Source organism: Atractosteus spatula, chromosome 11 (genome assembly GCF_055471065.1).
Source record: "Atractosteus spatula isolate fAtrSpa1 chromosome 11, fAtrSpa1.hap1, whole genome shotgun sequence".
Taxonomy (NCBI): domain Eukaryota; kingdom Metazoa; phylum Chordata; class Actinopteri; order Semionotiformes; family Lepisosteidae; genus Atractosteus; species Atractosteus spatula.
In genome coordinates this window covers 21,420,049-21,443,872 of record NC_142716.1, presented here as the reverse complement: position 1 = coordinate 21,443,872, position 23,824 = coordinate 21,420,049, and the positions used below count along the sequence as shown (strand labels likewise).

The 23,824-nt window shown below is 36.1% G+C and overlaps 2 protein-coding genes across 3 annotated transcripts in view; both read right to left on the bottom strand.

The window, feature by feature from the left end:
• The window catches only part of rabgap1l (RAB GTPase activating protein 1-like), a 351,445-nt gene that overhangs the window by 240,449 nt on the left and 87,172 nt on the right, over positions 1-23,824 (bottom strand). The gene's annotated exons all lie outside the window — the stretch shown is intronic.
• gpr52 (G protein-coupled receptor 52) lies at positions 20,557-23,755 on the bottom strand. The gene has a single exon (XM_088927436.1). It carries the CDS (start codon positions 22,460-22,462, stop codon positions 21,383-21,385), a length of 1,080 nt encoding a protein of 359 aa, XP_088783562.1. The 5' UTR covers positions 22,463-23,755; the 3' UTR covers positions 20,557-21,382.

Genomic DNA, 23,824 nt, shown 5'->3' with positions numbered 1-23,824 from the left:
AAAAACAATGAGGAACTTGCTTAACTGCTTCATATAGTACACAGCCAATGTCTAATCTCTTTTATGGACAAGTTTTACAGACTTTACTGTATAAAAAGACCACTCTTTATAATACTTCTTTGAGTCTGGCCTGCAAGAGCTAGGCTCCAATATGCATATGTAATAAAGAAAACGTCTGCTACACGGACACCCAAATTGCTGTAATTTGTTTGACACAACACCGGTAAGACTAAAATCTCAAATGGGGTACGAGATTATTGAAAGTTTGGGAAACACTGCACTAGGGGGACAAGGATCTAAGGATCTCTTTTTTTAACAACACGACAACAATACACTGAAATACATCAACAATCCTCCATAATGAGGTCAAATTGACCAATTCTCAGCACCTCAAAGAGGCACTGGGCTTTTGATTTCTTAAAAAAACAATATGCTTACAGTATGTGGTATAGAACTGTGAGTACCACTTTTAACTTTTATTAAATTTTAAAATGTTGAAAAGAAAAAGATGAGCACCAAGGGGATTTGTCATATCTCTTCACCCACAGCCTTCTTCTAAATGATAAATAAAATGATACATGATAAAATAAATGATAAATAAAAGGTAAATAATAGAGAAAAAAAAGTTGTTAGGGATCCATCCCAGTTGTTATGATCCCCCACAATCCACTATGGGAGCTTCAGGTTCTGTAAATGATTTTTTTTACTTCTCAAAAGGTAAAAAAAATAATTTCTGACTCCCTCTTCAGCAGTGTGCCACAGTATGGTTAAGCCACAACTGAAATGCATGATAGCAATTACTTCCAAATTGAAATAAAAACATTTATAAGAATAAGTCCTTTGTCCCTTCTGCATTAAAATTACTCAATGAATGTACAATCTGTAAATGTAGTCCCACCACTACCTATTTATTCATTTATTTATAATTTAGATTTATCACATACTGTTGTAGTGATTTTATATGACTATTATGTTTTGCTTGTGTATGTCTACGGGAGAAGCCAAAGAAAATTTTCACAGCAGTGGAAAATAAAGTATCTATCTATTTCTCTCTACAAGTTATGAGTACCCACGGAGCAGACTTTCTCTTGTCAAGTGTAATTTAGAAAGTGAACTGCTGAAATGACACTAAGCAGGGCTCTAGTTATAATCATAGCGGCAATTCCAGGGCATATGAATACCTGCGCCCTGCCACTCTTCAACACAAATGTGCAAATCACAGGTTACGTTGCCTTTACTAAAAATACTATCACCAGGAGCATTAGTGTTTCAAAAATCACAGCTGTGGAAAGAGCAATTAACTCTTTATAGTCCCTGAACTTTCAGTGGAGTGTAAATATGACTCCAGTAGTGCATTTCTTGCTGGTACAAGAAAGAAACCTGGCTTAGTAGAACAGTCAACAAAAATGAAAGCTTATAAAAAGCCCTATTTTTTCACTGACAGACAAAGTTGTGTTGTGTTAACAGAAACTATGCTTAACAGCCACTTATAAGAGCAAGTTGACTTTCTGCTATCTAAACCATGTTTTACAGCTTTAAAGTCACACAATGTTTGAGTTAGGCAGGAACACATCATTGTATCTTATTTTTTATTTCATTTTAAAAAATAAATATAAGGTAACCAGCAATCAAATGTCCTGTTTTTTTCTTAACAATCGTTTCTCCATACTGTAGTTTGAATATAATATGGAATTGTTTATCTAAAGAAATAACTATATTAATTTAAGGATCTAAATATATGTATTTATATAGCTGGTAGTATTACTGTAATCCACTTTCATTGTAAACACTTTTATTTTTAATTTGACTTATGTTACTTTAATGTTACTTTAGAAACATTTTTAAGCTGTTCGTTCTATTTAGGCAATCCGAATTCAATACCTGGTTCGGGCAAAAGTTTTTCTTCTAACAAAGACTTAAAAAAAAATAAAATAGTAAATATTATGTACACTATATAAACCTTTTTGTGTTTGTCAATGTTAAGTGAAATTAATAATGAAATAGAAACGTGACACAGATTTAAAGATCGCAATTTGTGAAACATTTCATAGCTTTTATTTAAACAATATCTATTACCTGGTTGCATTTTTATAAACCTTAGTTTGAATAAAGCGCATCCCAGGTGCAAGTGACTTCATAACGCGGGATGGCATTATGCATTATTCTGACAATAACAAAAAAACAGGATTCACTTTTTTTCTGTCTCACCCTACTCTATCTCACCTGCTGCGATTCGGGCACAGAATGGTTAAAAATAGAAACAGGTCAGACAGGCAGAGGGAAGGGGGAGGGATGAAACTGTTACCTATCCTGGATAAAGTGGTCAGAAAATAGGTGGATTGACACCTGTGAAAAGCGTTCCAATTTTAATGCAATATGGAAGATATTATTCATAATAAATGACCTTGGACCGTTTGTAAACTGAAAACGTTGTGTCTTTTCTTTCCAGTTTGGAAATAAGTTTTACCTACTAGTATATTCCATTGCAGTTACCTTATGTAAAGCAGCTCCGTGCTTCTCACAAAGGCTAGGAGTGTCAAAACTCCGCTGTGTAATGTTATGTGGAATAGAATAGAACAGAACAGTTCTGGGGGATGGGAAGGAATTTTCAGTAGCATGCAGTGTTGTCACTGTTAAGGAACATGCTGAAAAGAGAAGACAGAAAACACAACGTTTTAATTTAATTTTTGATTAAAATCGCAAACGTATGTTTAATTAAATGCTTTTATTGATTCACAATCTGACAATGCAGGACAGAACAAAAGCATCTGGGAAATCACATTCCCGAATATCCCCTGAATATATTTCTTTCTAAAGCATGTACTGAGGAAGACATAAATATCTGAAGGTTCAGACAGGATATCCAAGTGATTCTCCAGGAAGATACTGACTTCCAATTTGTGGGAGGGGATGGAAAAGGGTAACTCTCAAATGGAAAAACAGAAGATACTGAGGTCATGAGCACCAGGACTGGCCATCCTGGGGTGAGATAAATAAGTAGAGTGTGCTGTCGTGTTTCTCAAAGGCAGAAATTATTATGTAGCGTTAGGAAACAGAGCTTTAAAGAAAGCAAAAAACAAAGATATAGTAAATGGTGTATATGGAAGATTAAAGGAAGTTTAGGCATAAATCTAATGGCAATAGAAATATTATATAATTATAATTTTTAAAACACTATGAAGTAAAAACAAGATTAAATGGCACTAGTCATAAGATACATGTTTTTTCTATTAGTAAACAAAGACCCTGGTATGTACGACCTACTGTACCATCCTACTTCTTTGATCCCTTTCCAGCACATGAGACTGATTCAGTAGCTCCTATTAAGAAATACTCTCTTCGATATGAAAAGTGATGTAGTATTCTCTGCCTATAGAGGTCTGCATATTAAATTCAGCGCTGCTTCTGTCGTTGAAGATTTCAAGAAGACAAAAAACTTCCTAAACCCTTATGTAAAACAGATTTCTTACTTCCTGCAACTGTTTTATTGAAATGCAATAATATATTTCCTACACTGCATCTTATTTTAATCAATAAATTGCCATCTACGTCCCTTTGACAGGAAATGGCTCGATCACAGTGCCTTTCAAAAATCCTCTGAGATAACATGCTAATAGGACAGATGGCAACACCCACAGAACCTGCATTAAACCTTCCTTATAACAGAGTATCAACCACTGTCAGTAGATATTACCATCATCTGTTCAGGGACATTCATCTGCTAGCATAAAGTCATAACAATTCAGCAATAGCAGCAGCAACAGGGCATTTAGCAAGGGGATTTACAAAGCCTTTAACATTTTGAATATAGCTTTTTACCTAACAGGAACATTCCTGTTAATATCAAAGAGAATAACACAGGGATTTGCTCTGCTGCAAAAATTGCTAAATTCTGAAACTACCAGAAGCTGCAGAGAGAGTGTTCACATTCAAGCAATTGGCTAGGCCCATCATCAAGATGAGGGTTATATTTCCTCCTCTCATTTTTGGATGTTAATTAATTTTAAGATGCTCACCACAATGCCAAGGAAACAAGGAAAAAAATACCTTGACTTTGAGTTATCTATCCTGCTCCCTTGGCAGAATCTGGAAACGGTCAAGTTGCAAGTGTGTCAAGCTTATAAACAGACAGACTTTATTAGCAAACATGCAGTAAATTAGATACAGAGAAAAATGTATAAATTGTACCTCTTAAAACTGAAGCCTCAGAAGCTCAAAGCAGATTTTGAGTTTTTTTTCAGGATTTTATTTTATAAGGTTAATCTTGGGGGGTGAGACCTTTGTTCGAGAAGGCCCTTCTTAATGAAACAGGCTAGTGAAAATATGACTGAAATCTGTGTGACAACTTTTGCACCCATATCAGGGGTTCCCAACAGGGAGTTCCCTGTGAGTCCAGAAAACCACTAGCACAGGAATTTGGTAGGCAAACAAGAATTTGCTCTTTTGATGTTTTTAATGTTATAGATGTTTGCTCTGTCTAGTCCCTTTTTAAGAATCACCTGTTCAAGATACCTTCAGAGGACTGGTTTGACTAGTCATTCTTAATTCTGTACCTTAATAATTTTATTTCAGGTTCTATAGACGTCTACTATATTTTCAGAGCCAAGGATTAATTCTAATTCTGCAGTAATTTTTGTATCTTGATTTGGTTTGGTTATTGTACTATGGCAATTTATTTTATTAATCCAGTTAATTTTTATATACTATTTTGCATTACCTGTTTTGACACAGTGTTTTGGCATTGTTTATGGTTGATTTCACTAGCCTTCTTGGATATAAGCCACCTTGAATGATAGTGTCAAATACACACATAAATAACACCTTCTGCTTTCCAGTGTGACAGCTTCTTTGTGGGACAGACCTTTTACAGTATATGCATGCTAGTCATGCATAGTGAAAATGAAATTGCCAGAATAGCAGAGCTCAGCACAGGAATTTAGACACAGCTTTGGAGTCATCATCATTGCAAAAGCTTCACCATAATTAAAACAAAAACGATGGTTTATTGGAAAGACATAAAAATGCCATAATATTTCTAGGCATTTCACTCAGTCATCCTTTTTGTTCACTGCTGTTAATAATGAATGCCCATGATTTCAGATGATAAAATAATTCCCAAATTTCTGTACTGTTCTCAGAGTTTATATTTACAGATGCAGCCACTCAGATCACGTTAATTCTTATTACCACATCTGCAGTACTGTGACACAGTACATTGTGTGACTAACTGGCCAAAGACAATTGATAGGTAGCGCTTGTGGCGTTATTGAAATGATTGCTTTGTTTTACGTTACAAGACTGTGTATCTTTAAATCCACTTGATATGGAATTATGTACCTAAAGAGAAATTTTGGTATCTGAAAATACAAACAATTAATTTATTAATATAAATATATTATAACTAATATACATACAGTAACTGGTAGTGGTAGCTACTAATACAAAAAATTAAGTACATAACAGCATTCCACCTTCTTCATAAACATTTTCTGCATCAACGTCTAACTTGGTCACTTGCTGTGGTTATTTTTGGAAGGTGTTGATGTGCTCCATTAACTACATCTATTGTAATAGAAAATCAAAACACACTGGGGGCTCAGTGGTAGAATTCTGTTCTATCATAAGATAGGGTCTGAGTTTGATTCCAGCCAGAACCCAAGATACAGTACCTATAAAAAAGTCTACACCCACCTTGGACTTTTTCACATGTTATTGTGTTACAGCATGGAACCATGATGAATTTAACTAAGATTTTTTTTTAGATTTAAAAATAAAAAACATACAATAATTAATCACCCCCCCCCCCCCCCCCAGAGTTAATATAAGACCACCTTTGGCAGAAATTACAGCTGTGAGTCTCTTATCAGTGTTGCACATCTTGACACTGGATTTTTTGCCCATTCTTCCTGGCAAAATTGCTCAACCTCCATCAAGTTGGATGGGGACAGTTTGTGAACGGCAATTTTTAAGTCATTCCACAGATGCTCAATTGGATTGAGGTTTGGGCTTTGACTGGGCCACTCCAGGACATTAACCTTTTTGGTTTTAAGCCACTCCAGTGTGGCTTTTGCTGTATGTTTCGGGTCATTGTCCTGTTGGAAGATGAATCGTCTTCCAAGTCCCAGTGCTCTTACGGATTGCAGAACATTTTCCTCCAGGATTTTTCCTTACTTAGCTCCATCCATTTTTCCTTCTTTATGAGTTTTCCAGTCCCTCCCGCAGAGAAACATCCCCAAAGCATGATGCTGCCTGCCACCACCATGCTTCACTGTAGGGATGGTGTTCTCAGTGTGATGTAATGTGTTAGGTTTGCGCCAAACATAAATTCAATTTTGGTCTCATCAGACCATAGAACTTTTCTCCAAATTGTTGAGTCTCTCACATGCCTTTGGGCAAACTCCGGCCGAGATGGGATATGGGTTTTTTTTCCAACAAAGGCTTTCTTCTTGCCACCCTTACGTACAAGCCAGATTTATGAAGTGTGCCTGCTACTGTTGTCTCATGCACAGTTTCTCGCATCTCTGTCATGGAGGACTGTAACTCCTTTAGAGTTTGCCGTAGGTCTCTTGGTGGCCTCCCTTACTACAGCTCTTCTTGGAGGATGGCCAGTTCTGGGCACATTCACAGTTGTTCCATATTTTCTCACCTTATTTATAATGGACTTCACTGTGCTTCAAGGTATATTCAATGCCTTGGAAATTTTCTTATATCCTTGCCCTGACTGGAAGTTCCCAGACACAGGTGTATTTATTCTGAAATCATGTGAAACACATCAACTACACACAGGTGGACTCCAGTCAAGTAATTATTTGACTAGGAGAAGAGAGTTGGTTACTTCAGAGGTAATTTAGGTGTTTCAAACCAAGGTGGTGAATACTTATGCATTCAATTATTTTTTTGTTTTTTATTTTTTAATTGTATGTATGTATGTTTATGTCCAATAATACTGTAGGTATATATGATGTAAAATATACTGTATACAGCCCAACATACTGTACTGGAAATTTCTGTAAATGTTGTGATGATTGTATAAGCTTTTGGCAACATATTCATTTTCAAAGACAAATAATTGCTCATGCGTGCAGCTGTAGTTTGTAATAAGCACATCAGAGATCTTGTTTAGCTTACAGGCTTAGTTTAAAATAGTTCTTGCTTAGCTGGCCTGTTTGACTCTTACTACCTGTTGATAAAATGAAACAAAAAACAAATAGCAGTTTTTTTACATTAGTAGTGTGAAAGATCTGTGTGCTCTCTGCAGCAAGACCTTTATTGGCAGCAGAAATGCTTTCTACAACACACTGTGCGATTAAAGGGGTCAAACACTATTTTTATTGTGAGATGGTATGGTCTCCTTTCCATAGTGTGTGTACTGTACTGTATTTTTAAAACATTGCCCACTTGAATCGAATACTGTACATAAACAAAAACTACAATTCCTTTTTCCTACAATTGAGTGGTGTATTTTAGGGATGAGGAAAGTCATGTTGTGTGTTCCTCTTTGCTTTTGTTTTGGTTTGGTTTGGTTAGTGAGTATAAATAGTGGTAGAATGCGGAAGACTTTTTTTTTTGGTCTAGCCTTATTGTTTAGGCACGACCTCTTTTTTTCCGGTTCTAGCCTATCTAGTTGTTTTCTTTTATAGTCATTTTGCCTGTTTTTTTTATTTTTCTTTGTCTCCCCCCCCCCGTTTGGAATATGAACATTCACTTCTGGTTCCAATCTGATCTCTCGGGAGTTCTTTTATGTTGCAGCTTTTTGGTAAAACCCTAGATACATTTTTAAGGTCGTAACGCACGACCTCTTTTTTTCCGGTTTTAGCCTATCTAGTTGTTTTCTTTTATAGTCATTTTGCCTTTTTTTTATTTTTCTTTGTCTCCCCCCCCGTTTGGAATATGAACATTCATTTCTGGTTCCGATCCGATCTCTCGGGAGTTCTTTTATGTTGCGGCTTTTTGGTAAAACCCTAGATACATTTTTAAGGTTGTAACGCAATAGTGTACAATGAACTTTTGTATGATCTGCATACTGTATAAATATACTGTATATATAGTAAATACAGTATGATACCGTACGGTTTTAAATCCACTACAGTACAGTACGTATTAAATATATTTTTCATAACTTCTTGTTGCTGAAAATAGCATTTATACAAAATATAGATTATCTTAATGTGCATATCAACCTAAAAAAGCACATCACATTCAAAACAAGCTATAATAATTTACTATTTTTTATATATCAAGCAGAGTAATTTTGTTTTGTAAAACAGTCCTACTTTAGTTTTTAATATAAATGTAATATTTAACATATATATTAACTGTAATATACAAAATAAAATTAATAAAAGTCAAAGCAGTTCACAAATTAAATTCTGTAATTGGAAAAAGTTTGTCCCTATGGGGCTGATCATTGACAAGAATTCGTAACCAGGCATTTTCCGGGTGACAGGCCAAATACTTCCACCGCCACTTTCATTCACTGTGCCACCTGCCAGTTTTACAAAGTACTGCCATCCTGCAACAGAATATTTTTAAAAAGAGCGATGCAAGGTGGTATGTATTATTCATCATGCATTTTGAAAGGCTGGAACTGTATAAACAAAGGATGAAATAATAGGCCAAAATAAAATTGAGATGAAAAAAATCTGTGGAGTTGATGCCAGCAAGAGTTTAATACAGTATGCATAATGACTGAATATGATTTGAATAAAAATGAGTTAGGTTTGCTCCTTAAAAATATATTTAAATATATTATATTAAAATATATTTCATGAAGGAATGGGTTTATAGAGAGATTTAGAGTTTATGGAGAGAAAAATCCTCCTACCGCTGTCTCACCACTTGAGATTTATTATTTAATTTAAAAAACTTTGAGTACAGTTACAAATCAAACTAAAACCAACTAATACCAGAATTTCTGTCACAGAGTCATATGACCATTGATCAAAAATGTGTATTAATAAATGTACTGTCATGTATTAGTATCCGTGTGTGTACGTTGCTGAGTTGTTCCGCAAGGTTTGGTTTTCTAATAGCCATCAAAGAATCATTTTGTGACTTACTGCTACAATTAATAATTGTCCCAGTAAATGCACAAAACCCCTACAACATGTTAAAATGTTGAACATGGTTTGGATGCAACAGAGGGTTAAGCTCCCTGAAGGCAAACCAATGAGTGAAGCAAATGCTGATTGGCACACCACATATTTCTCTATTAACAGTATTTCACTAATTTCCATCCCAACAAATACTAAAAAAAGTAATTTACATTATTAGACATGATATAAGGATTAATCAGATTTAACTCTGACCAGTGGCTTATGTGGCCTGTGAAGGATTTCAATGGCCATCTCGCCCCTATCCTAACAACCATAGACTTGCACAGAGATCATGGCATGACTTTGCCCTTTGCTGTAAAGCTGCTTTTATTTCTTTATAACTTTGGGCCTCTCGGATATATCCTCTTGCTCCAACTGGCAGTTCTCTTGTGAGATGCAGGAGAAAATTACAAAAGCTTACTCTGACAAAACTGCTTGCAGTTTTTGGTCATGTTTTCTCATAGTTCTCCCAATTTTGCCCTTTTTATTTCATTTTTTCATTTTATTATTTGGAGACACATTTTCTATTCTTTTTTTAAATTCTTCTGAATGCTCCCAATGCTGTGTGCAACACTTTCAGAATCAAACAATAAAACTTCACAAAACTTTATGATTCATGTATGGTATCATTGTACGAAACATTTGAATAATGACAAACTGTATGGCCTGAGGCTGGTAAGTGTTTTACTAAAGAATAAGGACATTTAAGTTCAAAATTAAAACCCTGTATCATTTAGGATTTCCAGGAATTAAAAGGAAAGGCACTGAAACTATTTATTTTATCAGGCTGTTGAAATACAGTGTGTCAAACTAGCAGCCATGTTTATGTTTCTGGATGAAACAATACTGTGGTATGAGTAGTGCAGAAGAGCTCTATTTGGTGCAATCACTATCAGTGTAACCCTAAAGCTTGTTATGGTAGGCTCATAAACATTCACAATATTACTATAAGAATGTTTAGGTTCTGTTACTTCATAACACTTGATCTACAGTACAAGCAAGTCTGGGGATACAGTTTGAATGAAAATAACTAAACTAACTGCAGCAATCTGTGTCATATTGTCTTTGTTGCTGACTGAGTAAAACGTTTACATTCCAGTCAACTCACACAAAACACAGAAAAACATAATAAACATCTGTTTTTGATACTGCCTTAATGCAACATTTTGCAATTATTTATGTTGGCTGTTCAAGCCCAAGGGGTATCCTATGGCATTATTATGATAAGTCTTATCACTAAGCAAGTAAAGGCAACCTACAGTATGTGCTGCACATCTGCCAGGTTCAGTAATCACTACCCTCACTATCTGATATGGTACAACATCAGAAATTGACCTCTGTTCATTCAGTGTCAGGGTATCTCACATGTGACATGCCAAACCCTTTATACTGAATTTTTAATTGGATTTATTTTGGTGAATTCAGAGAAATGAAAACTGTTAAAAGAATTGCACTCTCCTTTATACTGTATACTGTATACTGTATAAACAAATTCTGTTTCATTGCCACTGCCAAACATTTGTATAATAAAGTAGTTCATGTGGGTAGCTGCGTTTCAACTTTGGAGCCTTCCTCGGGTGTAAGCTTACATCCTTACACCCAAAGAAGGCTCCACAGCCGAAAAGCTGTGTTTTCTTTCTTCTATTTTCAGCATGGAATGAACCTATGACTTGTTCATTTGTATAATGAGACAATTATACCTCTCAGTAATTCAGAGTGGCCACAACTGTTACTGTGTATTTTGAATTATTCATTGCATTAATTATCTTTATTTTTTTAATCATAGTTAACATTTTATTAAGATCTCCCCAAATGTTTTTAGGATGTACTCTTGGTACTGCGTAATTTCAAGGGACAATGTTGTAGCCAATGGATTGGAGGAAGTATTTTATTTAGCATCTTGCAATGGACTGATACTAAACCAAGCCTTCTTTTAAGACAAGAAAAGAAACTACTACTGGAACAATTCAAATTACCACTGACACCTTTGCATTGGATCACTGTTTTAGCAGGCAGCTGATATGAACAGGGACCACAGCACTATAACAGAAAAACGACTGCTTAACAAGGCCATTGTATCTCTCATCAAAGCACGGTCTCTAAGAAATTCTTCCTTAAAGCCACTTGCAATGCTTAAAAAATGTTGCAAGTACAGAAAGATGCACAGGTCAAATACTGATTTCCTTCCGGATTTTCAAACAAGTTCAGTGGGATTAGGATTCACTATACACTATGGCCTAAACATACTGACAAATACAGATGCAGCCATTCAAAGTGCACGGTACAACCCCGTATCACGCAAAATAATCTACAGTTCAGTGCTCTGCAGTATGCGATTGGCTGGCCAAAATGACCGACAGGCGGCACTCGTGGTGCATTGGTTGTTAGTAAAATGACTGCTTCATTTAATCTCTTTACTATGCATGTTTAAATCTGCTTAATATTGAAAATTAATATGAAATTTTACAACTAAAGGGACAATTTAGTAACCGAGCATAAAAAGAAGAGGAGCATAATGCGTCTGAAGGTCACAAACGATATTAATTTAGGAACATAAACATATTATGTAAACTGTGTATGGCTGGTATTGGTAGTTTAAATAAAAAATACACACCAGTATTCCACTTTCTTCATAAACATTTTAAGCATCAAAGTCTTTCATTCGGTTACATACTGTGGTTATTTTGGAAAAGGTTTTACATGCTCCTGACTATATTAAGTTTAGATACTTTATAAAAAGTAATAACTTTTTCTATGAATATTTGCGCTCGTTATCGCAGTAAAAAAATCCATACTTTTTAGAATTTGATTAATAGGGAATATAATATGGAATTGCATCTCTAAATAAATTAATTACGATATAATTATATTCATGTAGCTCAAATTATTACAGTAGTACACTTTCTTTGTAAACATCTGCATCAATTTGACTCATTCATCCGCAAAAGTTTTTGCCTGCCCTGTTCAGTTATAGCTTAAGCTGTCAAGCAGCATGTTGGTGTAATAGGTTAGGCATCTGACTTGTATGCTGGAGGTTGGGGGGTTTGAACCCAGCTCTCGCTGTGAGTTTTCTTTTAACAAATAAACATTTCTTTAAAAAACTAAAATAGTTAATATTATCGACACTATATTGAAGTTGTTGGTATTTCTAATTATCACAACATGTTCAAAGTTAGGTGAGTTAAATGATTAACCTTTTCTATGAATACTTGCGCTCGTTATCGCAGTAAAAAGCCTCATACTTTTTAGAATCTGCTAAATAGGCAATATAATATGGAATCGCTTATCTAAAGAAATTAATAACGATATTAATTTAGGGATCTAAATATATGTATTTATATAGCTGGTAGTATAACTGTAATCCACTTTCTTTGTAAACATGTTTTATTTTAATTTGACTCATTCACCCATGATTACTTTAGAAACAGTTTTAAGCTGTTCGTCTCAGCTGTGTTTCCAAGCAGCCCATTTGCCGATAGGGGTTCTATGTAGGCGATCCCAGTTCAATACCTGGTTTGGTCAAGTTTTTCTTCTAACAAAGACTTTTTAAAAAATAAAGTGGTAAATATTATGTACACTATTAACATGTTTTTGTTTTTTAATATTCAATGTTAATTAATTTAAATAATGAAATAAAAACGTGAATGACACAGAGCCTGCAACCTACACATTTAAAGATCGCTATCTGTGAAACATTTCATAGCTTTTATTTAAACAATATCTAGTACCTGGTTGCATTTTTAGAAACCTTAATTTGAATAAAGCGGATCCCAGGTGCAAGTGACTTTATAATGCGAGAAGGCATTATGCTATATTTTTTATGCATCAGTTGAAGCCTTCTGACTATCAAAAAAACAGGGTTAACTTTTTTTTTGTCTCTCCCTACTCTCACCCATTGCGATTCGGACACAGAATAGTTAAAAATGGGAACAAGTCAGGCAGGCAGAGGGAAGGGGGAGGGCTGGGACTGTTACCTGCCCTGGATACAGCGGTTAGAAAATAGGTGGATTTACGCTTGTGAAAAACATTCAAATTTTAATGCGATATGGAAGATATTATTAATAATAAATGACCTTGGACAGGGGTGTTAAGCAGATTAGCAGGTTATTGACAAAATAGTGCACCGTCCACCACTGCCCAGTGACTTTTATATTTTATAAAAAAACTTATTTTGAAATAATCGAATCCCAGGTGAGAGTTCATAAAGCCAGAATTACATACTATCCCTATGTCCGTGAAACACCTGATCATCTACTGTAAAGCTTTCAGTGCTTTGTTTGTGTATATTCCAATCACAGCGGAGGCGGGGTGTGTGGGGAAAGGTTTAGGCTGCAATTGAATTGGGGCTCTGTATTCTTCACACCTGAAACATTGAAACACCTTCTTCCCTCTTTAGCAGATCTTTTACTGCATGCTTACATAGCTCCCTAAGTGAATTCTCATTCTTGACGGAGAAAGCTTTAGAGAACTTTACATTTTTATTTTCAACAAATTGTAAATATGACGTTTACATCGGCATTTTAATTAATTTTTCACTTAAGCATATGGAGAAGTGTCAGCTGTCAAGGAGAGCTCCGCCCCTTCCTCCCATGGACAGACTGATGAAGCAATTTTGAAGCGTTAACTATCCAGCCATTGCAAGCCACTGCAGCAGCCAAAATTAATAAAAAATAAACTTTTTTTCCTCCTGATGGTAACTGTCACAAATTGTCACGTTTCACATCCTTGCGAAACAATCAAAGCCAATCAAAGGTTTGATGTTTTTTTTAATTTGAAACTGTGATCTTGACATGCAGGTGTGAAGAAGAGTTAAAAGCTTCAGATTTAAAAGGTTATTAATATCTTCCTTGTCGCATTAACATTGGAATGTTCTTACAAGTGTAAAAAGAGGTGATACACAACGTGTCTCCTCTATTACTCTTCGGTTTACAGAGAAATTCCACCAGAGCCACACAACATTGTCCAAAAATACTCTTCTTGTGTCTAGTTTCTAGTTTAGCAGGATTTGCGAGATAAGCACATTGTTTAATGGGAATGACATTACCCACATCTATATCACTGTAAAACACAGGTTTGAGTCAGAGTGTCTGTTAATAAAACAGAGCGCCTTCCAATACATATAACTATTGCATGATTTATTTATCCATTTCAGCTAAATGAGGGAAAGAAAATCAGTCAGAATCTCGGAGTGCCTTTTTCCCTCCTTTGTTTAACTTAAAGAATTTCGTGAAGAAATCGTTAATCACAATACCATCACTTAAATTATCCAAATTCATGCCAGAGCCAACAACAAGCTATAATAGTGGACTATTTTTATATATTCAGTTATGTAAGAAACAAAGTAATTCTCTGATCGGGCTTTGAACCGCCTGGGTGCAGCGCACTACATGACAGTCCATTGCCTATTACCACTAAAATGACAATGATATATATATTTTTAAAATCAAATGTCAAATGTTTCCAAAATGTCCCCTTATGATATTTTAGCTGCTTAGTTACATGACTCCATAATAATATTACCATAAAGAGCTATTCTTTTTTACTATAAATCAGTACAACTTTTAAGAAATTCAAGTATTTTAAACATTTAATTAAAAAGTGTTTTTGTAACTATCTAAACCATTTTTTACAGCTTTTAAAGTCACACAATGTTTGAGTTAGGTGGGAACACGTCATTGTATCTGATTTTTTATTTCATTTTTAAAAATAAAAAAAATTGTTTGCCCATCATGTTGATAAGATGTTCCCTGGTTACTGGCAATTGTAAAAAATAATCCTTCCCCCTTCCCTTATTTAATTTAAAGATTTATATGAAGAAATCCTTAAACATAAAACCTATCTAACAAGTTGAACAAGTCATTACCCCCCTTCCAGCTGCATGCCTGCTCCAGAGCTTCATTTTTATCTTACACATACTGTACATAACCATAACCAAATAAAGCACATAAAACAACAAATGTGCCACAATCTGCAAATTGTAGGATATTAAGGAAATTGAAAAGAAGAAAAATGAAACCCTAAGAGTATTCCATTAAAATGTGTTATTTTGCTTTCTCGGGTAAACATTGTCTTTGTTTTCGTAAATAATAATGTAAATATGACTACTGAATCACACAGTTCTGCAACAGATCAAAGCAGGAAGACCACCTCTATCTACATACCACAGGCCCAAAAAGCCAAGGGCCTCTCACGTTGAATGAAGATCAGCTCTCTGGGCTATCTGTTAAGGTGCAGAAGTTGACTAAAACCTTAGTTCAGAAAATGGTATGTTCTGCGCTGTTCTCTGGGCGCAGAGTTCCATGTTTCAGCACCAGTCCCATCACAGCAGTTAATGACTGCACACAGCAAAGGGATTGGTTGGTGTGGAGAAATAAGTGCATGGCCGCATTACAACACAACCAGAGACTTAGGGCTGCAGACACAGGTGACACCATAGTGCAGATCACTAGGGCCAGCAAGAAAGTACTCTTCAGCAGATGTACAGTACAACATCAAACATTGCATACCCATAAACAAGTTTAAAGTCCTAACAGGAATGTGAAGGAATGATAAAGAATATCATGGTATCATTTTTCATCCGAGCTTATTCCTTGGCAATAATACATAAGAGCTCAGGTGGGTAGCTGCATCAGCATGTGTAGGCTGCAAAGGAATAAGTAATACTGTAGGTTTATCCCATGCTGAAAAGAGAAGAAAGAAAACAACATTTCGGCCCTGGAGCCTTCTTCAGGTGTGAGCTGAGCAGGTTGCTCACACCTGAAGAAGGCTCCACGGCCGAAACGTTGTGTTTTCTTTCTTCTCTTTTCAGCACGGAATACATAAGAGCATTAGCCACAGGTAGGAGCAGAAAAACTTAGAATAGCACATCCATAAAATGTGTATTCACAGAATGAGCTCAATGTGGCTTTGTTTAGAAATAACTGTAAGATGAAAAAAATTCTCATCTGAGTTCTTTATAAAAGAGGAAATCTAGCTTTAGGTGTCTAGAGACTGTAATGCCAGCAGCCATATCACACTGCAACTCACAACTGGCAACCCACTGAAGCTAAGCAGGTGTGAGCCTGGTCAGTACCTGGATGGGAGACCTCCTGGGAAAAACTAAGGGTGCTGCTGGAAGAGGTGTTAGTGGGGCCAGCAGGGGGCGCTCACCCTGCGGTCCAGGTGGGTCCTAATGCCCCAGTATAGTGACGGGGACACTATACTGTAAATAAGCGCAGTCCTTCGAATGAGATGTAAAACTGAGGTCCTGACTCTCTGTGGTCATTAAAAATCCCAGGGTGTTTCTCGAAAAGAGTAGGGGTGTAACCCCAGTGTCCTGGCCAAATTTCCCATTGGCCCTTACCAATCATGGCCTCCTAATAATCCCCCTCTATGAATTGGCTACATTACTTTGTTCTCCTCCCCCCCCCTCCCACTGAACAGCTATGCGCCAGTTGGAGTATTTCTCGGCCGCAGTTAATGGCAACGTCAGCTCAAAGATTTGGTTCAAACCACCAAATGGAGACTGGTGTGCCGACAAACGGACCCTGCTGATGCGGGATTAACGCTAGGAAATCGCTAGGAGAGAGAGGTGTCTAGAGACTGTAAAAAATGAAAAAAAAAAGCAGAGTGGAGAAGAGGCACGATTCGTCGATGATATGTGGCAAGAATACTTTGGAGCAGCTGCTGTTTGGAGAGGAACCAGGACTTGTTTTTCCAAAAAGTGGACATAATGCACCAGAAATGTGTGAATTATGAATGTTGTTAATTCCATAATTGTCCTTTCAAGCTTTATGTAACACAATTCCAAGCTAATTTTTTAATTATATAAAAACAAATATTCTGTTTTCCTACTTAAATGTTTTCCATGCTGAGTCTAGGACTTACAGTCGCAATTTTACAATTATTAAATTGTCTACTCAATGTTCTTAGGCAATTCAATACATGTATTACTAACCATTAGTACAAACAATTACTAATGGTTATGTGTTTTACATACAATTCTGTGCTGTGATTTATTCAGGCTAAATACACAAATGTACCCAGTTGCACATTAAGAATATCTTGTTGTGCTCCATTCAGTCCTGTAACTCTCGGATTTCATCTTTGCAGAAAGGAAAGACATGAAAAATAAATTGTGAACTTGCTGGGGGAGGGGGGGAGTAGCATTTCTTGTTATGCTTACAAAATGTTTCAGAGCTCTCCCAACCTGTTTTCAGAAGCCTGAAGGTGCCTTTTTAAAGGAAAGGTTATTTCAGAGGTTTGGAGCTGAACAGTCATATTAAATGGAATTTATAATGCAGAAAGCATGAAGGGGATTTTCATAAATATTAACAAGCCTGGATGGTCCCTCTTTAGAGTCATAAATAAGGATGAACCGTCAGGAAATCCATGAAAGTACAATCAGAAAAGGAAAAATGTATACACAGAAGGAATATGGGTTAAAAAATGATCCTGTTCTCTTTATCCATGCTGAGCCCACTTCCATACGCACCACACAAAGAATTATCATACCTCTGGTGCTGCTAAAAATAGTTACGTGTGTAAGTAATACTCCCATAGCTGAACTGAGGCATTTGCGCATAACCTTTCCATGCTTTTATTAATAAAAATAACCTTTCACTTGTATATTATTATGCATGGCTTAGGCTGAAGTGTGTTGTGCAATGAAAACACAGGTAAAAGTTCAAGAATAAAGTAAATTAAAACACAATTCTGGAATCAGAAATTGGATATGAATTGGATCGTACTGGTCCTGAGAGATATGTTAGAAAAAGTTCCTCCTTTTGTAACAAAATGTTAGATTACAGTAGCTTGATGTCAGTGAGCATGGAGCTTCATTATCTAGCAGCACTCAGAAGATAGATAATCATAGTGTAGTAGAGGTGCAGATAGAATGAATCGTACTTTAGTTTATTCCATGTAAAATAACATTAAAGCTACAGTATGTGATTACATTAATAACTAATTTGTCAAATAACAAATTACCTGCTATGCACAGCGCTGAGATAAAACAGTCATTAAGTCCAATGTCACATAAGGGCACACCCAGACTGCAGTGCACGTATTAAACAATACGGAGGATTTGGTTTCAACATATTTATTTATGTAAACAGCACTCTCTCACACACACAAATGCTCACAAACTGAAAATATACAGTACATGTACACAGAGGCACTTAATTATTCAACATTCTGTGATATTACCCAATTATTTTACTCTCCTGCTTAAAAAGCATGCTCTCTAGAAAGATCTGCAGCCAAATAAAAACATAATCTTCAGTTTGACAGCTTACAAAAATTACATAAGAAGAGTAAAGCACTGTAATATCAACATGTATTTCTTTTTCCTAGTAAAGAAAAAGATACAAGCTCTCTACTATAAATATTTTCTAAATATAGGCCCTTTGTGTATGGAACAAGGCAAAAAAGCACACGTACACCATTTAAACACTCAGCAGATATAATCATTATATTTAAAAAACATTGTTCAAGCAGTAAAAGACCTGTAGTTATATAGAGCAGATTAAGTGTATTTCTTAGACCTGTTTCAAAAAAGGGCACAGCTTTATTTCCCTCTAAAAATAACTCTAAACGTATTAAAGTAAAGAATGCATAGCCATGCTTACTATGCGCGAAAGGCTAATTGCAGATCTGTAGTCAAATTAAAAAAAATTAAAGCCTTGTGCAATCTTTCCAGGCCTGCTCCTCAAATGGTTGTTTTAGCATTTCTACTTAGAGTTTTATCTGCATAACCATTATTGTTTGCAACACTCAGAAGGAAGATCTGCACATGCAAGAATGACAAGAAATATAAGAAGCTGAGAAAATGCCACCCATGTACTGTATCTGGATGCAAGTGTCAATACGTTCTCTTTCTCCCTTTTGTGCCTAAATGTGAGCCATGGTAGACAAGCTGACTTTTTTTTTCCCCATGATGATTTCCCTGAGTCCCTGTTCTTCAATGTATGAAGAACATTTATGGAACATACAGAAAGAATTGGCCTACTGACCCTTCTTTGTGCAATTCCACGGGATCAAATCTCTATACAAATTCATAGAATTTCATAAAACTACCCCTAAAGGTACATCCACTTATAAGACTTCAAGTCTAAAGGTTATTACTAAAATTACACATATATTTTGCTTTGGTGATAAAAGCAACACAGATTTCAAATAGAAATATATGTTTTATTTGCAGTGAAAATAACATCTTAGCCTTTCACAAAATGTTAAAAATTAAAAAATACACACTGTGTACCTAATTATTTCCTAATAAAAAAACAGCTTACTATGGCTTTACAGCAGCAATTCAGTATAATGTTATTCTCATATATGTAATCATAATTAGTGAAAGTACATTTGAATAATTTATGTTCTGTAGTAACATATACACTACATGCTGTACACCAAGGTACATTTGTACACATATATATGTATGTATATGGAACACACGGGAATATAATGAAAATAAATATTAAGAAATAAACAGACAATCACCAGCGGCTCGTCTACTCAAGTCCTCTCCCTCCTACTTTGCTGCTTTTTGGAAAATTCCAATCAATGTTATTTTAGCTTTTCTTTCCAAAATATTATTTAAAAGTGTACTGAATTTAGTTAAAAGATGTAATTCTTAGTTAATAAATCATCATATTAAAACACAGAAAAATGGAAATGTAGCTACTGTAAGTAAACCTAGAACCTTAGATTATATGATTAATAAGTCAAGAACTTCTGTTTAACAACATATACAGGACAAGAGACAAATGTTGTGAAAGGAATAAAGACATTTAAACCATATAATTCTAGAAATTACAGACCTAATCTTCTATCTCAATTAAATCTCCCTTCACAAAATGCAGTTTCGTTATTCCACCTCTTATTGAACAGAGCCAGTCAATTTTCAGAAACAACATACTGCATCAATCAGTGTGATTGCAGTGTTCCCTGTTACTCTTTCTTCCATGGATTGTTCTTTGCAAAAGTACCTCAAGTAAATCCCATTTTGATTCAGCGTTTACTCAAACGAACAGCTTCCACCTTTGCACAAGAAGCAGCTATTCCAAAGACCCAGGAAACCATTACTTAAGACTACATAGAGAGCAGGAAGCAGACTTTCCAAATCCCTCACTATAGGTTGAAAGCCAGTTAGAGACAGGCAGCTTATGAAGAAAGTTGACAGGGAGATAAGGCAGATCACATCCTACTGTACCATGCACAATTTAACTGTAGTTTTTCCACAGATACTGTTTGACCAGCAAAACAAATAATGTAGATTATGGATTCCACCAAATAAGCAACATAAGCTTATTGAAAAAGATCCTTAAAGGCCTCAGATGTGATCAGTATATTAAACAGCTTTATAGCAGCAAATCAAATTATATATTTTTACATTAAGGAGCTCATTCTACATGTAGAACTCAGAACTGTAAAATGATAAAACCTTATAAAGGTTCTTGTGTTAAAATAATGAACAAATATCTTTTAAAAACTATTTATTGCCTGTGGTACATATATATAATAAAATTTTATTTTTATATCAAACAAATAAATCTTCCATTCACAACCTCTTAACTGCACAATAATTTACATTATTTGAAAATAAATAATTTCTCCACACATTGTTAAATACCAATAAGCTCTTTAAATGTTAAGTGAAAATATTAGGCACGGACACGATATCAGTAACATAACAATATATTAATAAAAAACAGTAAATTTACAATTGGAACGCTTTTGCAGGCTTTTTAAGTACACAGGAGAGCCCCATAAAACAGAAAGCTACATAGACTTAATACAAAGGTTTAGCTAATCATTTAAGCTGCTATCTTGTATCTTGTTTTCACACAGTACAGACACAGTAGTATACAACATCACTAATAAAGCCGCAGGGCACTGTTAGGAACTTCCAGGCATTGTTTATATAGTGCGTTTTCTTTTCTTTGTATGTTTTTGTCTATTTATACAGTATTACTAGTAGAGATTCCTAGATCTTTATAGTAAAGATGTGTAGATTTCAACTATTCGCTACTGACCTGACAGCCATAACAAAAGCATGCTGTAGAAGGTCAGGAGTCACCTTTTCAGCAGTGTTACTACTAGTCTCTGTATCTGTTTCGAAGTGTGTTTCAAAACCAGCAGCATCAGGTTAGGTAATAACTCTCTGTGAAAAGAAGGGTCAATGAAGCTTCCTGAAGAGCAAGGAAACCAGCAGGAAAAATCTCATCACCTGCCACGTTGTACAGCCATGACTTATTTTGTGCAGCTGGTATAAGAGAATGCTGGGGTGGGCAACCCCTCTGACACTTTCAGATGGAGCAGGGGTTAGCCCTCTTGCATGGTTTGGGGTTCCGCAGGTCTTGGTCTTTGGCACACACACAAGATGAGCAGATGGTTTGGGAGAGCCTGCGCAGGCCCAGCCTAAAGACGCTGTTGGAGAGGCTGTAAATGAAGCAGTTGCAAAAGCTGTTGCTGATGGCCAGCCAGGTGGTGACAAAGGAGAGGGTGGGGTTATCCAAGACGTGGGAGCTCTCCAGGAGGAAATAGATGATGTAGGGTAACCAGAGCATGTAGAAGACACTGGTTATGCGGAACAGGACCATAGCATAGCGTCGGTCAGGACTGTGACCTTCCTCTCCCATATCCATCTCTTGGCTAGGAAAACGAGCTCGACGTTCACTGATCTCCCTATTGTGCTGTCGACAGATCTTGAAAATGTGAAAATAAGTGAAGCAGACCACAAAGGCAGCAGGGGCATAAAGCAGGCACACAATGAAACTCGTGAAGTAGGCGTTGGTTAGCCAGGAGTGGGCGCACCATTCAAAGATGTCCCCATGGTAGCCTGGTTTCCCCCAACCAAAAAAGGAAGGCAGAAACACAAGGCAAGAGTATATCCAGATCAAGACAATGCACGTACGAAGACGGCATCGTGTGACAAGCTGGTTGTATGAAAGAGGCTTGGTAATTGCTAGGTAGCGGTCTACACTGATGCATGCTAGGCAAGCCATAGAAACACTCTTGAGAACAGAAACAATGTATCCAAAAATCTGACATGTTAAAGACTCTTGAACTCCCGTGGGGTATTGCAGGAGGGAGAGTGTAGGGACTAGGCAACTTACACCCACAAAAAGATCAGCATATGCCATAGTCTGAATGAAGTAGCTGGTGGTGTAGTGGTGGAGCAGCGGAGCACAGTGGAAAACAAAAATCACTGTTAGGTTCCCCATTATGATCAGCACAGTCAGGAGAACAATAACCACTGTCTCTAAGACACAGGCTTCCACCAATTCATAGTGACCAAAGCCAAGAGGACAAGAATGGTTCACCGACATGCTGCCAGTGCTGCTGTTCATGACAGGCGTCAATACTTCAACAGCAGACTTGTTCATGGTTCAGGTCTGAGATGGCTGCTGGGTTAGATTTAATCAAACAGCACAGGCAGTATTTAAGGGAACGTCAATTAACAGAGAATCATGCCTACATGTTCTTCCTTTAACTGTCTAGCCTGTTTAAGACACCAGTCTGCTCATTGTTTCCCAGCTAATGGATTCACCTTCACATAGCTTTGGTTGGGCAAAGGAAGACAGAGAAGAGGCTATCTCCTTCCAGTATGCCATCTTCAGCAGTCCATCAAACTCGAGTAAGGACTGTTAAGAAGAGACATTGTTCCAGAACACAACTAAAATAAACTGCATTGGCTTTAAAACAGTTACTGTTTGTGATCACATATTCTGATATAATGAGTTCTGGATATGAGTTTGAATTTATTTCAGCATCTATCCTATTACCAGGATATGAAAGGGGAAAAAACTGCAGAATGTGAAAAAGCAAGCTTCCTGGAACTGAAGCACTATAGGAAAAAAATGACAGAGAGCAGGTGATTCTGCAAAGAAGATATTAACTGATTCAGTATGATCCATTTAATGGACATTAACGATTAATTTAATTAATAAAAAATATTTAATTGATTAAAAAATTATATAATATCATCAATGGGCACTGGGTAGCAATTTCAGTGTCATGCAGAAATCCTAAAAAGTAACAAATTTGCTCTTCATTTTATTTTTTCAGACCTTTTGCACTTGTCTTAAAGTACTAAATAAAAAAGACAAATTTATAATAATGTAGATTAAAGGTTTATTTCATGCCAATATTGGGACATAGGAAGGAAGCTAGTCATCTAGATTGTGTTGGATTTTAATGCTTATTTCCAAGCACTGCACTCTGCACTGCACCCTGTCACCTCAAAACCTCATGAGTACAGTCTTTTCAGTCTATTGCGAACAAACAATACTCTGGAGTAAAGTTCTAAGGTATTGATAACAAAGCTTTCAATATGTATACCTGTGATAGATCTCTGATCGGGGTTGAAGCAGGAATGAGCCTGAGTATTATGTGCAAGTGTCTCACAGAAGCCAATTTAAACTACCTTTGTCATCTCTGTCATCAGACAGGCAAGAGAATATGAAGTCCTAGCCATGATGCAGGTCCTGTTCAGAAAGATGGTGTACTTTATAATGTTATATTTTCCACTACAAAGCTTTTCAGATAAATGAAGAGCAGTAAGGCACACATCCCAGTTTTAGTTTATCCAACAGTTAGTTCCTCAGAGATCCTTAAAAGAGTAGACCATTCTCCCGGGGACTTCAAGTCTGTCTGCTCATACAAAAAACATTTTGTTTGCTCCAAATTTATTTTTATTTCTGATTTTAGATGTCTTCCTAAACAAAAAGTGGCAAATCTTATTTTAT

Coding starts and splice junctions, on each gene's coding strand:
- gpr52 (XM_088927436.1), bottom strand. CDS start 22,462: ATGAACAAGTCTGCTGTTGAAGTATTGACGCCTGTCATGAACAGCAGC.